This window comes from Embiotoca jacksoni, unplaced genomic scaffold (genome assembly GCF_022577435.1).
Source record: "Embiotoca jacksoni isolate LCO1_2020_lvr unplaced genomic scaffold, fEmbJac1.0.p SCAF_8, whole genome shotgun sequence".
NCBI classification, from domain to species: Eukaryota; Metazoa; Chordata; class Actinopteri; family Embiotocidae; genus Embiotoca; species Embiotoca jacksoni.
Window position 1 is genome coordinate 8,446,398 of NW_027185436.1, and position 14,306 is coordinate 8,460,703.

Sequence of the window (14,306 nt, forward strand, 5' to 3'; positions counted from 1 at the left end):
ACTCTCCAAACCAGGTTTATTCCATATCTGATTTTTTTTTCCTACAAAAACAGCCAAAGTCAATATGAAAATAAACAAAATAATAGTATTAACACTGACAGATGCAAAATGTAATTCATTGTAAAATTGTCATGGCAAGTCACCCAAATTTAAGGAACAGAATATAAATTTGAGATAAAAAACTGGGCCATTTAGAAATGACATACAAACAGACTGAAGACACCAAGATTGTGGGATATGATGGCAAATAGCTTTAAAATAAATACAGCATCATTAGCAAGAAATAATAACCCTGTTTATAACTCAGAGTTGAAAGAGTGGACATGGTGGGAACAGAGACATTCAAGGTGACAGCAGGACATGTTGAAGTGACATGCTATATCCCACATGCAGTGATCCGTGTGAAAAATAAGATGTCTGCTGCAGGACGGTGCAGCTGTTCAGGACTGATAGTGTCCTGCGGGTCTCTTAAGACAAACCTTTTCACATTCTCATACAACCACTGTTTGTTCTGCTTCCTCAGCATTCACCATCTCTCCCTCCATCTCTACTTCCACCTGAGAGTTCACCACCTGCTGACCGTCCACTTCCGTTGTGGTCACATGCACCACCTGGATCTGCACCCCGGCCTGCTTTAACCTCTCCATGTCCTCCTCACACATCTCCGCCATCCCTCCGTCCTCCACCACGACCGTTGCCGTCTCCTCCATTTCCATCACATCTACGGGCTCCACTGTGACGTGTTCCACCTGAATCCCGTCATCCAACAGGACGGTGTCAGTTCCTTCTATGCTCTGTGTTGCTATGGCGAGAGCGGCGGTTGCGGCAGAGTCAGTGACGACCAGCTCTTCGGCTGACTTGTCCTCGATGGAATGGATGTCTTTCAGGTGGGTCTTCAGCTCTTTGGGGTGGGTGAACCACATGTCACACACGGTGCAGTGGTTGGGCTTCACTCCAGTGTGACTCACAAGATGGTCTTTGAACTGGTCCCAGCTGTTGAACACACTGCTGCACACCTGATGGAGAAGGTGGAGGAGAGAATAGTAGGTCATGGTCAGAAGAAAACAAGAGACCCATCGGCTTTCTTCCTTTCCAGTGTCATAGGAAGTGAACTGATTAAATATACGACATTCCAAGATGTTGCCGGGGAATATCAAAAGATGAATTGATTAATCATGTGGGCAAAAAAAAACAGTGTGAAATAGCCATCAGGATGTACTGGTGTGTCCTGGTGTTGTCAAACCAGTAGCCCAACAAATTCACACATTTAAGAAAATGGAACTATTTATTTATTAACATTTAAAAAGAGTTAATAGTATAAACAGGAAGTGAACCCTTCGATTTAATTACTAATGAAGTTTAGCAGTAACAACTTTAAGCATTAATCGCTTCAACCCGTATTCTTGTGATCTCTTGAGGTCAATTCCAAAGCATCTTCATTGGCTTAAAGTTGGGGTCCAACTGGAAAACTCCAAAGGGTGAAGTTTCTGTCATCCTATAATACTTGTACTTCAATGTTTAGAGTCACTGTCCTGCTGCATCACCAAACTTCAACCGAGCTTTAGCCACCCTAACAAAATATCCCGTAAAATACCTTGATAATCTTAAAAACCCATCTTCTCTGCATGAATCGCTAGCTGTTTGGGCCCTGAGGCTGAATCATGTGTCCCGCCACCGTACTTCACCTTTGGGATGAAGGTTTAATGTTGTTATGCAGTGCCCTCCTTATTCCGTAGGTAGTGGTCTTTCTAAATAATTCAACCTTAGTTTCATTAGTACACGAAATGTTTTCCCATTCAAGTTATTAAGTAGGAAAGCAGTGATGGCTTTTTTTTCCCCCCCTGGAGAATAGTGTTTTCTTCTGCAGTGTCCATGTGGCATCATCATTCACCATGATTTGTATTTGGTAGTTTCTAAGCAAGGGTTTTAAATAGCACATTTCTTTAAATGTTTAGCTCTTACTATGTAGTTTTGTTTAACCATATTGAGATCTATGTATTATGCTTCTGGTGTCAGTTCAGCTGGGTGTCCACTAGTAGGGAGAGTAGCCACAAGACTAAATTGTCTTCATTTACAGATATTTAACAGTGTGTGTTCTATTAAGTATCCAAAACACTTTGAGATTGCTTTGCAATCCTTTCCAGCTTTATACGAATCAACTGTTCTTGATCACAATTATCTTAGTTTTAATTTTGTGAGGAAAGCTTAACATGACCATGTGTTTCTTGTAAATAGCAAACTCAAAATACAGATCATTCTTTACTTATTCTTGCCAGTGTATCAGATCTCTGGGCATTATGTCTTTCTGCATCAAGTAAACCCCATATGTAAAACAAAATGTAAAAATTCTGAAAATCCCTTTTGTGCTGCCGTGCGGGCAGCAGACCACTTGATGGCCTTGATTCGGGACAAATTGTACCTGGCATTCATAGAGCTTCTTGCGTCCTTTCTTGGCTCCGGCCCCATTCTGACAGGCTGCCATATGGCACTTCAGAGTGCTGTTCCTTGCAAATCGCTCATGACAATCTGGGCACTCATAAGGTTTTTCTCCTAAAGATGGGCACAAAAACACAGACAAATATCTAAATGCTACATATATAATAACAGGTCAGAAAGACAAATAACAAATGATGGTTAGGTACAGGGCAGTGTACTTTTCAAATAAACTGAGCTCAACCAGCTTTATCCAATATCTTTTTTTTTTTTTTTTTTTTTTAATATATATATATATATATATATATATATTTCTCACCAGTGTGCTTCCGCAAGTGTTCCTTAAAGTGTCCGAAGTGGTCAAAGTGCTTCTTACAGTATTCACAAACATGCACTTTCTTTTGGGGTTTCTGGTTTTGAGACAGTTCCTCTGCATCAAAATGAAACGTGCTGATGTGCTGCTTCAAGGCACCCTCCCGCGTGTAGGCTTTACCACAGTGGCTACACACATGGGGCTTCTCCAGCGAGCCCAGGTGTGTTTTCAAGTGCTGTTTGAGGTGGTAGTACAACTTGAAGCTGCGGTCACACTTGTTGCAGCGGAACATGTTGTCTACTTGGGAAATCTGGACCTCTACGACTTCGACGTTCTCCAGGACCTTGGAGGCAGTCACAGTTTCCTCCTGATACACAACTTCCTGCTGAACACAAACACAGGAATAACAAACTTCAATCCTTTCACATCCAGAAGTCTTATATCCACAGTTTACCAAATAATAAACCAGAGGAACATGAAACTTTTAATAAAAAGTCATTATACCTCTTCTATTCCTCCCTTCTTGATCACCTGTAGCGTCGGTTCCCCCTGCTGATATTTGCTAGTTATGTCAGCAAGAAGAGCCAAAGCAGAGTCATCTGATGCTGCCTGAGCATTCCTTGCTGCATCGACCACCTCCTCCAGCCCCGACTCCTCCACCTCAATGGCACCTTCTCCGATCACTTCAATCTCCACCTGTAGGGCATTGAAAATGATTGAAAATTGACTGAACCAACTAAATGTGGATAGACTGAAAGTCATTTGTGTTCACTTCAGATATCAGACAGCTGCAACACTAAGGATGAGTTTCAGCGTTGGTCACATGCAGGCAGGCACTGAATTCTCAGCCGTGATACCCAGTATTTTTCAAGGAAAATTATATCGGTGTTGGTGCGACCCTCATAAACATACTGACCTGCTCCCCTTCCACTGACGGTAGAGTTTCTGTAATCACATTAGACGTCTCAGCAATCTTCCTCTTTTTACCTTTGCTCCTGGCCGTCACAGAGGGACTCTCATTTATCCTACAAAATGAGATTAGTTATTGATTAGACGTTAAAGAGTTTATACATAAGAGTCCTGAGAAAAAAACATATTCCCAGCTCATTAAACAACTCAGCAGTACATACGTAAGTGTCATCAACTGAATTCTGATAGTGACACAATTGAGCTTTTAAAAGGTGACATATTATTAGATTTAAATCTCACTTATTATCGAGCGCCTTGATGGCCTCCTGCATTTGTAGGTATTCAGCAGCCTTCCAGACATCAAAGGCCTCCTCTTCTCCAGCTATGGCTAGTGTGGCTGTGTAGGTGAACTCCATCAGCTGACGAAAGGCTGTGTTGCTCACTCCTGTTAAAAAGTGACGGAGCAGCAGTGGTGAGGAAAAGCTGATCCACATAACATAGTGACAAAGACAACATCCCAGCTGGACACATTTGAAGCATAAAACACATTTTGTTTGTAGCTCAGCAACTAGTAGACTAACTAGAAGACTGAAACTATTCTGACCTATAATATCAAATTGTGATTGTTTAATAATGGATTTGCATTATCTTTACGATGAATAACATCAAATTCAGCACCTATATCATTTTAATTTCGCAATATATGAATACAAAAACATTTCAATTTGTATTTATTTTCAGAACTATGCCATTGTTCCAATAAACTTATTAAACCTTTCTACTCTAAGAGCTGGGCACGTGATGATTATTCTGGAAGTAGCAGCAATAAGGCAAGCAAGAACAGTTCAATTAGGGAAATACTGCTCACTGCAAAGACAATGGCTCTAGGTCCAGCCCCCCACCAAGTCAGTGATACAATCAATCATAGCAGCACACACTGTCAGTCAACTAATCCCAAACCCTAGATTTAATCTTCACTAGGCTTCAGATGGACTGCAGGTCTAATAGTCCAGAGAACACTGCTTGCAAGGATTAAGAAGAAGACGCTGTACAAAATTGCCAAAGCAGGTCTTAAGAATTTCTTTTAGCTGTCACCATTACATAGTTTGTCCACTAGAGAGCACTAACAAGTTTCTTTTTTTACTGTAATATGTCCTGATCTGAATGTATGTTGTGTGTTGTTTTTTTTATCTGCGAGATCCGCATCGATACTGTCGTCACAGTTTTTAAGGTTTCAAATACTGATCTTGTGATCAATCTCAAAATCCAGTATGATTAAAACTGCTCATTTGAAGTATAAAGTGTAGTAAAAGTTAAAATCATCATTCAGTTTTGTAAACTGCTAAACTACAGTATTCACAGTGATAACAAAATTGATCCAAGAATGGCCAACACTTCTTTGTTTGGGCAATAACCTTAACATCGACATCATTTTCACCTCCAAATAAGGTTTTACTCTTCTCATACATCCGAGGAAGATGTTTCTGGCGGTTGCCTCTCCTGACATACCTTCTATCTCCACCAGTGGCTCCTGGGTAAAATCCTGGAAGAACTTGTGAAAAAACTGACTGCATGCTGCCAACACTGCTTTATGGGCTCTGAACTGGTGTCCTGCAATAGACGAGAAACAAGAAATACGTAGTGTTGTTTATGAATATAAACCAAGACATCATAAAGATCATCTTCAATGTAATTTGGTAATGCCTTACCATCCACGATTAAGGTAATGTCTGTGAACTGGTCCAGCTGCCGTTGTTCATTAAGTTTATCCATCATGACTTTGTAATGTGCTGGGTACTCACTGCCTCCACTCCCCACCACCTCACCCTCCACCTCGACCTCCACCTCCAACTCCGCAGCCATTATTCACCTGATCCTCCTCTGCAGGAATAGAAGAAAATGGACACACAATTCTGAATATCAATAAAGAAAACACACGGATCACGGACTGGTTCCTGGTTCCAGTTTTTCTACATAGTTTTTATGCATTGTCATAATTCAAAAACAGTTTAGAGAAGATCCAACGCTAAAACCCGCAACAATAACACGACAGATGTTCTTTCACAACACTGGATCAACTCGTAAATTCACACCTGCAGTTATTTACCGGTGATGAAAATAAAGTCTCACTCTGTTAAGGGAGAAAGGCCGTTTACGCTTTCGAACGAGTGAGGACCCTCTTGTAAAAAAACACTGCGAAGCGGTCTGATGAAACCTCACACCGCTGAAGATGACCCGGTGAGAAAGTAGGACAGTCGTTTCCCAAATATTGAGACACAGCCCCAAATTTGAATTGTCTCTAATGTTCAAAAGTCATCACTGCAAAACAGACACTTCTCTAAATTCAGACTTTTTTTTTTTTTTTTCCAAAGACTGTGAATAAAGCAGGGAGTCTTGGAAGAAATGTGCGGCTGGTGAAGAGACGTGACGATCTGTGGATGGATTCTCACTGAAACCCAAAGATGAACCACACCGTGCAGCACCCCCAATCAAACAGACTGTGGATGCAAAATGCGTTTAGACCTGCACATGCTGAAGGACAAACCTACAACCTACACACACACACTACATTGCATTGGTGTATTTTCTAAGTTGGATGGACATATAACTTCAGACTACTGACGTGTGATTTGTTGGGATCACGTCGCCTTCCTCTTACTTTTGACTTGTAGAGTCAAAAGGTTTTACAACTATGCATGTTATTCCAAAGTGAATGAGGAGACGTAGAAGAAATAGACTTTTATAAGTTTAATATTATATCGCTGAATGATAAATAAATGCGACGCAAGGAATGGAAAAAACACCGCTGCTGGATTTTAAGAGCGTGCAATCACGTACCACTCGAGGAGAGGTTTAATATAATTCATAATCTGATATAATCCAACCCTTGATTTAACACATGGAGTTTTTAATTCATCTTGACATGTCTGCTAGCCGAGCTCCGTGTTAGCCAAACTAGCAAACACACAACCCTACCCCTCCACCGAGGCACAAGAGACAACACTTCACACACCCGACGGAGACATACGACCCAAGCCCAGCTTACCAGGAGGAGATACACACGCGCAACCGTGTCTATACTGGCACATGACAGATATAAACATGGTACAACCCCACGGTGTTGCAGTTAACGGGCCTCTTAGCACGCTCGCCATTTCGTGTTTGACAATCAACATTACGTCATCAAACCGCGCATTAAAATTCACTTTTCCCTGACAGATTCCCTCATTATAACCTTCGGGGGTCACAACGCGCGTTTAAAACCATCGGGTATACGTACCTCGAGTTCGGTTACGCCACTTCTGAAAGTTGTTCCGCGGTAATATTCCCCTCGACGCGTGTACCGCTGTTCTACTCTCGTTGCTCCCAGAAAGGGCGGTCGTTCCGCCTGCAGGCCTCGGCTTCCCAGAAACCTTTGCGAAAGTCGAGGACGCCGAGCAGCGTTGCCTAGTGACGGCAGAACCAGGGCAAAATGGACCCGTCAAAAAAAGTGTCGTTTGACTCAATTCATCAACATTGCGCTGGTAGCGAGTAACTTTCTCCTTTATAGTAATGCGAGTATATATATCATTTTGCCCCGTAAGTTGGATTGTGTCCTAATATGCAGTGTGAATTGTGGACGCTCCACGTGCACAGATGTCACACATGTCCTAAACAAAGTCCAAAGCCATTCAGTTTGCCAAAGGTAAACAAGGGAGTGTCAATGCACAAGAAAGTCGGCAAAAAGTCCTGACTTAATGGAGCTATTATATAATAGCTTATATAGTTATTGTCAATGTGAGCTGCATCTAACTGTTAAGCCAAGTGTCAACCACATGTGGAGTACCTCAGAGAATCTCTACAGTCAACAAAGGTTTGTGAGATATGGCACCTGTGTCACTTCAGTGTACGTTGTTTTTTTTTGGTATAGTTTAATGTGGACTCCTCGCATCAGGTCATATCTCTTGGAACTGATATGCATTATTACATGTGGGTCATTGTGCCCTGTAAAAGGGCCTATCCCACACTGTCAAACTCTATAAATGGATAACACTGGGTCATAGAAGAAACTAGTTCTGGTAGGACACTCGTATTCACGCGTCATGATCTGCTGGATCAGCTCAAAGCTGCACTGAAGTTGTCACATCTCACTGCTCAAAGCCATTGGTAACCACATTGACTATGCATTGATGCATTTACAGTTGGTGACACTTCACCACAGTCTCCACATGTCCCCCTCTGATTCACACCCTCTTAAGTTTACCAATTCCTCTAAGAGAGATTATTTATTCATTATTTATTAAAGTATAATTCTGGTGTATACCCTGACTTCTTGTCATTATATCCCCCCCCAAAAAAACTATAAAAGTAACTAAAATTATACAACTATTTCAACAGACATTGGTACGGTATGTGGCTTGAGTGTTCCTGGTAGAACTGCTTGAATCAGGACAAGCAACCAGAAATCAATCTGTTTGCACGACTATCTCAAATATGACTGATGGGAAAAAAAAGATTTGTCTCTTCCTCTTGTTTGCATTGTTGCTCCGGAAAGTCTCTTTGGGTTTCTCTCTTATTTGCAAGTGATTCCTTTTTGTTTTACATTCCGCATCTAATTGACGACTCCCCTGTGTCTTTATCTTGCCAATCAACCAACTCAGTATTACCATACAAAAGCAGATACAAAGGGAATGGGAGTGACTGTCAACTGTTTGTCACTGTATACATTGTGTGAACATCCATCCATTATCTATACCCACTTTATCCTGAACAGGGTCATTGGAGCCTATCCCAGCTCACATTGGGCGAAGGCAGGGTACACCCTGGACAGATTGCCAGTCCATCACAGGGCCAACACATAGAGACAGACGGAAACAAAGACCATTCACGCTCTCGTTCACACCTAAGGGCAATTTGTAGAACAACCAATTAACTTGAGGTGCATGTTTTTGGATGGTGGGACGAATCCGGAGTACCCGGAGAGAACCCACAAAGGTACAGGGAGAACATGGAAACTCCACACAGAAAGGTCCAGGCCCAGATTCAAACCCGGAACCTTTTCGCTGTGATGCGAAAATGCTAACCACTGCAACACTGTGCCGCCATTGTGTGAACATGCAAAAGTAAATTGGTAGAGATTTACAGGGGGTGGAACAGTGCAAGAATACCATTAAAAACACAGCAGTTCAACAACATTGCAAACATAGCCTAATATAAGTCACCGTGGAGATTAACAAATACTTTGTGAATACACTTGCAACAACAAAATGCAAATGTGACTGCATTGCTGTTGTATGTTGGGAAAATGACTAAGTCTACCCCTTCCATCACCTTATATTCACTAGTTTGTGTGTTTAAGGCCTTAAAATGTCTTTGTTTAACCACAATCTGAGATTTGCTTGCCTAGTTCAAACCACACTGACGTTTGACTACTACAATCTCATAACAACCCTCTCGCCACTCCCACTGGAGGCAGTGGCAAGTAGTAGCAGGCAGACAAGTTCACCTGGCTGGCTATACTCTGAGGCTGTTTACAGCTATTTTATAGAATTGTACTTCTGATGTAACATAGACAACTCGTATTGTCCATTAATGCTGTATAATTGAACCCTAATCTAAAACTGGGCAACAATTCTTGTCAGGAATGAAATGTGTGTCTGAATAAAACTGTGAAGCAGCTTCAGCAGATAAGTTGTTTTCAAGTATTGTATCTCAATAAGCTTTTTTTGATTCTTTATTAATGTTATCCTACTTATACTGTTGTTGTTTTCTAAATTGTAGGATTCATAGGATTGCTTTGTACTTGTGCATACTGCACAAGCTTTTCCCAGCAGTGTTTGCTGGGACATTGCAGAAACATGCTGGACACTGATCAGAGTCCCACCCTCTGTCCTTTTTCACTTCCCCTCCCTGTGCAGAAAGTAATAAACAGGAATGCACAATGTTTTTCTGTTATTGTAGATTCATCAACACACCTAATATAATAAACTTTACATGTAAAAGCAATCAACTTGATTTTTACAAGGCAAAAGCATATACATTGTAGTATCTCAAGAATTGTTATAAAATAAAAGCAACTTTTTCTGCTCGCACCATTTCCCTGTAGGAATTTGTCCAACTGCCAGTTGCTACGAAACTTTTTCCAATTAAAAATGCCTGTCAACAGGGGATTTCATGCTCTGTGACTTCTTTTTAACTTGCAAAAAGTGAGGCATCAGCATAGAGCTGTGGCTGAACTTTGTCCTGGTTCCAGACAGTTGAAAAACAACAGGCAGAGTATAAAAGGGGGAGCAGAGGAGGAAGAGACTTGTTTTCGTTCAGGGAACTGCAGCAAAGCAGAGCTGAAACAAGGGAGAGTAACCTTTTAACCAAAAGGTAAGGATTTATTTCTCTATTTGGAGTTGTTAAGATTTAGTAAATACTCATTAGGCAACATTTAACAGCTATGATACATAAAAGAACAATGATGTCAGATATTTTCCAGAACAGGGGGCTGTTTGACAAATGCAAATATTTTCATTATGCATGCAGTGAATCAGTTAATTCAACTTTAATCAGCCTCTGATCTATATTAATAAACCTTTTTGCTTGCATGTAGTAAGACACTGCAGTAATTTAAGACATTTTGCTTTTGACATTGAAGCCCATAACTATATGGTTTTTGTTTTTATTGTCTGTGGATATCAGTTAGTTTAAGTTGACATAGAAACAACATGAACACAAGAACTTCAAATAAACTGCTTTGTTCAGTGTTCTAGTTGCTTGGTTTCCCATTATGTATAGCCAAGTTTAAAGTGTAACCAGAGCAATATTCAGGACAGCTTCTAAAAATGATAACCCCTCTCTGACCTTTTGTTCAATTGCGTCAACCCCCCCCCCCATCCTCCTCCCACCCTCATCCCGTTCCTCTCTGTGTGTTTAGCAGAAAGTCTCTGGACAGTGAGGAGGCACCACAGAGATGTGGGCACGCCTCAGTCTGCTCCTCACTCTCTGCCAGCTCCACAGGGGCGTGGCAGAGAGTGACGGGGGTGGGCCTCGCTGTCAGCCGCCTCCTGCCTGGAAGATAGGGGAGGTGGAGCCCATGAAGGAGTCAATGGGTCGGGTGACGGTGGTGGCCCTCCTACAGGCCAGCTGACTGTTCTGTTTGGTGCAGGCTTCCAGGTTTGTGTCCATCTCACAGTGCACTTCCATCCATTTTAGAAAAAAATAGAACTACATGACATTGCATCAAACTAGGAGTCCTGAATCCGGGGCAAAGTACAAGCTACCCAGCAGGTGTTGCAAGATTATATTCGATTTTTTGTTTTTTTTGTGTCAGTTAAACGTTATGGCCCATTATTCAAGGCTTGCCGAGCTGGCAGCAGGCTCAGAGTAGTACTTCTTATACAACTATTTCAAAGTTCACTGTCCAGAGAGAGCATCAAGTTCTGGTTTGTGAAGCAGACATTACAGGAAAATACTTAGACCAAGTTTGTTACTTTGAAACTAACTGATTTCTAAACTCATTCTCTCTGTTGTCCCTCATCTGAGCAGAATGGATAGCCTGCGCCAGAACTTGGAGGGTCAGGGTCTGAAGGATGTGGCCTACATGGTCATCAACCACCAGGGGGCGCAAGCACAACGCCTGCACAGCATGTTGGTACAGAGACTTTCAGAGAACATCACACTCTACAAACAGGATGAGCAGCAGTCTGACGTGTGGCAGACACTGAGTGGAGAGAAAGATGACTTTCTCATTTATGACAGGTTTGCTACATTTTGCAGGAGAAATCCAGAGCACATGCTTTTTTTTTTTCCCCTGCCATCTATACTGATATGCTTTTCTGTTCATTTGCCATCAGGTGTGGCCGTCTCACCCACCACATTTCACTTCCATACTCCATCATTGGACAGGGCCATATTGAGGGTACAATCAAAGATACATACTGCAAACGCATATGTGGAGAGTGCACATATGAGGTATGAACCACACATCACGCAAACAGAGATGAATTTAAACATATGTTTTAGCAACTCATTTAATAAAAGATGAGCTCATTCACAGAAATATATTTTTTCACTCTGTTTCCATTCTTCAACAGAGTGCTGAGACCCCAGAGGAGTGCAAAGGGAATGCAGATGCAATGCCCGATGCAGATGGTACCCCGGCTGTAGAGGATGACATAAGACACGGTCACCATCATGGGCATCACCATGGTCATGGCCTGGGTCACCGAGGAGATAATCATGGTTTTCACCCCCATGGCCATGGCCACGGCCACAACCATGGAAACCATGGCTCTGACCATGGACAAAGTCAGCAAGGTGTTGGGTCACAGGGGCATGATCAAGACGCTGGGACGTCTCAAACTCAGCATCGTCTTAATTTAGGCCAGGTTCAGCAAGCAGTCTACACACATCAGATGTCACAGGAGGCCCATGGAGCCACTGTTAGGCCTTGAGCCCCAAAGAAAGTGAGGTGAAAGCCAAAGCACAGCTGACAGTGGACAGCAGGCTCTGACAATGAAGCTTCTCCTAAGGCCAGCTGATGCTGACACTGACGCAGGCTGTTTGGCGATGCAGGAAGTGAGCAGCCGGTCGGTCTCTGACACTGTGATGAGGCGCTGCCCGCCTCCTGACAGTGACACGGACTGATAGGCGACGTAGCCAATGATGTTAGGGAGACCTGACAGTGACGCTCGCCTCCTGCTGCCTGACAGCAGCCTGCGCCAGTCCAATGAGCCTGACCCCCAGGTGTTGTGAGCTGAGGATGAGAGCAGCTGTAAGCTGGTACTGATATCAGCATCACATTAACACCAGCAACACTGGGGCCAAGCGCTCTTTTTACCAACAAGTATTACCCTGGGAGAGGGGGGTAGGGGGGGGGGGGCAATCCTGACAGCAGGGATGTGAGATAGATGAACAGGAGGAGTTGGATATCACACAGATAAAGATAGCATAAGGTAACGAATATGAGATGATTCACCTGTCTCACCGTGTCTGTCAGTGGGTTGCTCTCATCCTGTCCCGGATGGTTGTCATGCTCAGAAACTGCCTCCTCCATTTTGTTCTTTCCATACCTTAATGAAAACAGGCGCACAAACTATGCTCTAGTGGCGTCTGTATGATGTCTGGCAGGAGAGAAAGGAGATGGTCATTCAAAAACATGATAAACACTTCAAACATTTTAAAGTTCAGAAGGAAAAATGAAACCAAATTGGCAAATATAAAAAAAAAGGAAAAAAGAATTTTAGGAAGAGTAAGATTACCAGAAATTTTTAGAAGAAAGTTGTATTCAATGCCACCTTTTTGTCTGGGGGAACCCAGAAACTGGCCCATTACCTTAGAAGAAAGTCCTAAAGAACATATACAACAAACCATCAAGAGTTTTAACCAGTGATGTGTTTGTCAGTAGGGCATGCTATTGCTCACCGTTCTTGGCACATATACCAACAGAAACTATCATGAATTACTTTCTTTTTGTTTTGCACTTGTTGTTCACAAGCTTTAACATATATCTGGTGTATTGTTTTTATACTTCCTAACCCCCTCCACACATTTGAAATGTTATCAAAATTCCTGTTTTTCTTTTTTCTTTGCATTTACTAAATTTGCTTTACAGGCTGCTTCTTTAAACCAAAATAGAGCAGCGTTTTATTGTTTAGGAAGAGGTGAAAGGGAAATGAGAGCGAAGCAATGTATGACTGTTAATACACTTTGTGCTTAATGATGCTTTCTGCGGGAAGACGGCAGTCACCCTGAAAACCTGATGTCTGCACAGAGCTGTATTGTGTTAAGGTTGTCAAACATGGAAACTGGATGTTGAATAAAGATGGTTGATTTACTTTTTTTTTTAGTTTTGTGTGTGTTTATTGTCAAAATAAAACATACAAGTTGACAGCGGAATGTGTATTTAAACATTTGAATGTTCCCAAAATCTGCTGCGTAATAAAAATTGTGGGTCTGTGATGGATTATGTCTGTGGGAATATCTTTTTGCTGGTATTTGGCAACTATCCCACACATGCTTTGAGGTTCAACACACGTGACTTCAGCAAAGCAGAGGGATCATATTACTCACAACACAGTGTCCTATACAGAGTTATCTACTCCCTATAAATAAAACTGTTATACCTGAAAATATTTTGGAGATTTACACGAAAGGTTCAATGCCCGGTGTTTGCCAGCAGATGGCGATGAAAGTATATGAAACACCGCCACACTCTCAACACCTAACTGATGAGTGTACTGATTGAGCTTGTCCTCCTTACTGATCTGATACAGGCTTTAGCACATTTGTTGAATGAGCTTTAAACAGAGTGCCTCTACAATTTCAAATCATTAACTAAAATCACTTTTTTTTTTAATGCAGATGAATGACTACCTCAGCAGTCTTTTTCTATTTTCTTGTCACACAGGCACAAACTTGTAATATTTAAATATGTAATTTGCATGCACAGGAGCAATACATACATCAGAGGCTCAGCACCAGCTTGAAATATTTGAAGTAGTAGTCTATAGAGGATAAAAATGTACTAATCATTTCAGAGAATGATTTGCATCCCATTTGCACAGTAGTGGTTTTACATATTTGGTTCTTCAACTATATAGCTGACTTGCGACATATGCATACGCATATTGATGATGCACTTCTTGTTACATCTCTTTGTATTGATTGTACTTATGATGCACAG

The 14,306-nt window shown here is 41.8% G+C and overlaps 2 protein-coding genes across 6 annotated transcripts; one reads left to right on the forward strand and one right to left on the reverse strand.

The window, feature by feature from the left end:
- Window positions 1–2: 2 nt before the first annotated feature.
- Window positions 3–7,031, reverse strand: znf131 (zinc finger protein 131). 3 transcript variants are annotated; one of them, XM_069138881.1, is made up of 9 exons: window positions 6,936–7,031; window positions 5,365–5,536; window positions 5,165–5,266; window positions 3,956–4,100; window positions 3,663–3,771; window positions 3,251–3,442; window positions 2,753–3,128; window positions 2,420–2,550; window positions 3–1,016 (listed from the first exon to the last, which is right to left on the reverse strand). In XM_069138881.1, the coding sequence occupies exons 2-9, from the start codon at window positions 5,516–5,518 to the stop codon at window positions 492–494; spliced, it is 1,734 nt and encodes a 577-aa protein (XP_068994982.1). In that variant the 5' UTR covers window positions 5,519–5,536; window positions 6,936–7,031; the 3' UTR covers window positions 3–491. The 3 variants fall into 3 exon arrangements, with proteins under 3 accessions (XP_068994982.1, XP_068994979.1, XP_068994981.1); XM_069138878.1 differs by having other exon boundaries at window positions 2,753–3,131; XM_069138880.1 differs by lacking the exon at window positions 6,936–7,031 and adding an exon at window positions 6,702–6,787 and having other exon boundaries at window positions 2,753–3,131.
- Window positions 7,032–9,913: 2,882 nt separating this feature from the next.
- On the forward strand, window positions 9,914–13,462 carry selenop (selenoprotein P). Of its 3 annotated transcripts, none has more exons than XM_069138325.1 (5): window positions 9,914–10,009; window positions 10,560–10,795; window positions 11,168–11,380; window positions 11,476–11,593; window positions 11,716–13,462. In XM_069138325.1, the coding sequence occupies exons 2-5, from the start codon at window positions 10,593–10,595 to the stop codon at window positions 12,379–12,381; spliced, it is 1,200 nt and encodes a 399-aa protein (XP_068994426.1). In that variant the 5' UTR covers window positions 9,914–10,009; window positions 10,560–10,592; the 3' UTR covers window positions 12,382–13,462. The 3 variants fall into 3 exon arrangements, with proteins under 3 accessions (XP_068994426.1, XP_068994427.1, XP_068994425.1); XM_069138326.1 differs by having other exon boundaries at window positions 9,916–10,009; window positions 10,557–10,795; window positions 11,716–12,303; XM_069138324.1 differs by having other exon boundaries at window positions 9,917–10,009; window positions 10,557–10,795.
- The last annotated feature ends 844 nt before the right edge of the window (window positions 13,463–14,306 follow it).

What these genes read in the sequence shown, in the direction of transcription:
- znf131 (XM_069138878.1), bottom strand. Translation starts at nt 5,518, where the DNA reads ATGGCTGCGGAGTTGGAGGTGGAGGTCGAGGTGGAGGGTGAGGTGGTG. An exon ending in CATTACCTTAATCGTGGATG is followed by an intron (nt 5,267 to 5,364) that starts GTAAGGCATTAC and finishes CGTCTATTGCAG; the next exon opens with GACACCAGTTCAGAGCCCAT. An exon ending in CGTCAGTGGAAGGGGAGCAG is followed by an intron (nt 3,443 to 3,662) that starts GTCAGTATGTTT and finishes AATGCCCTACAG; the next exon opens with GTGGAGATTGAAGTGATCGG.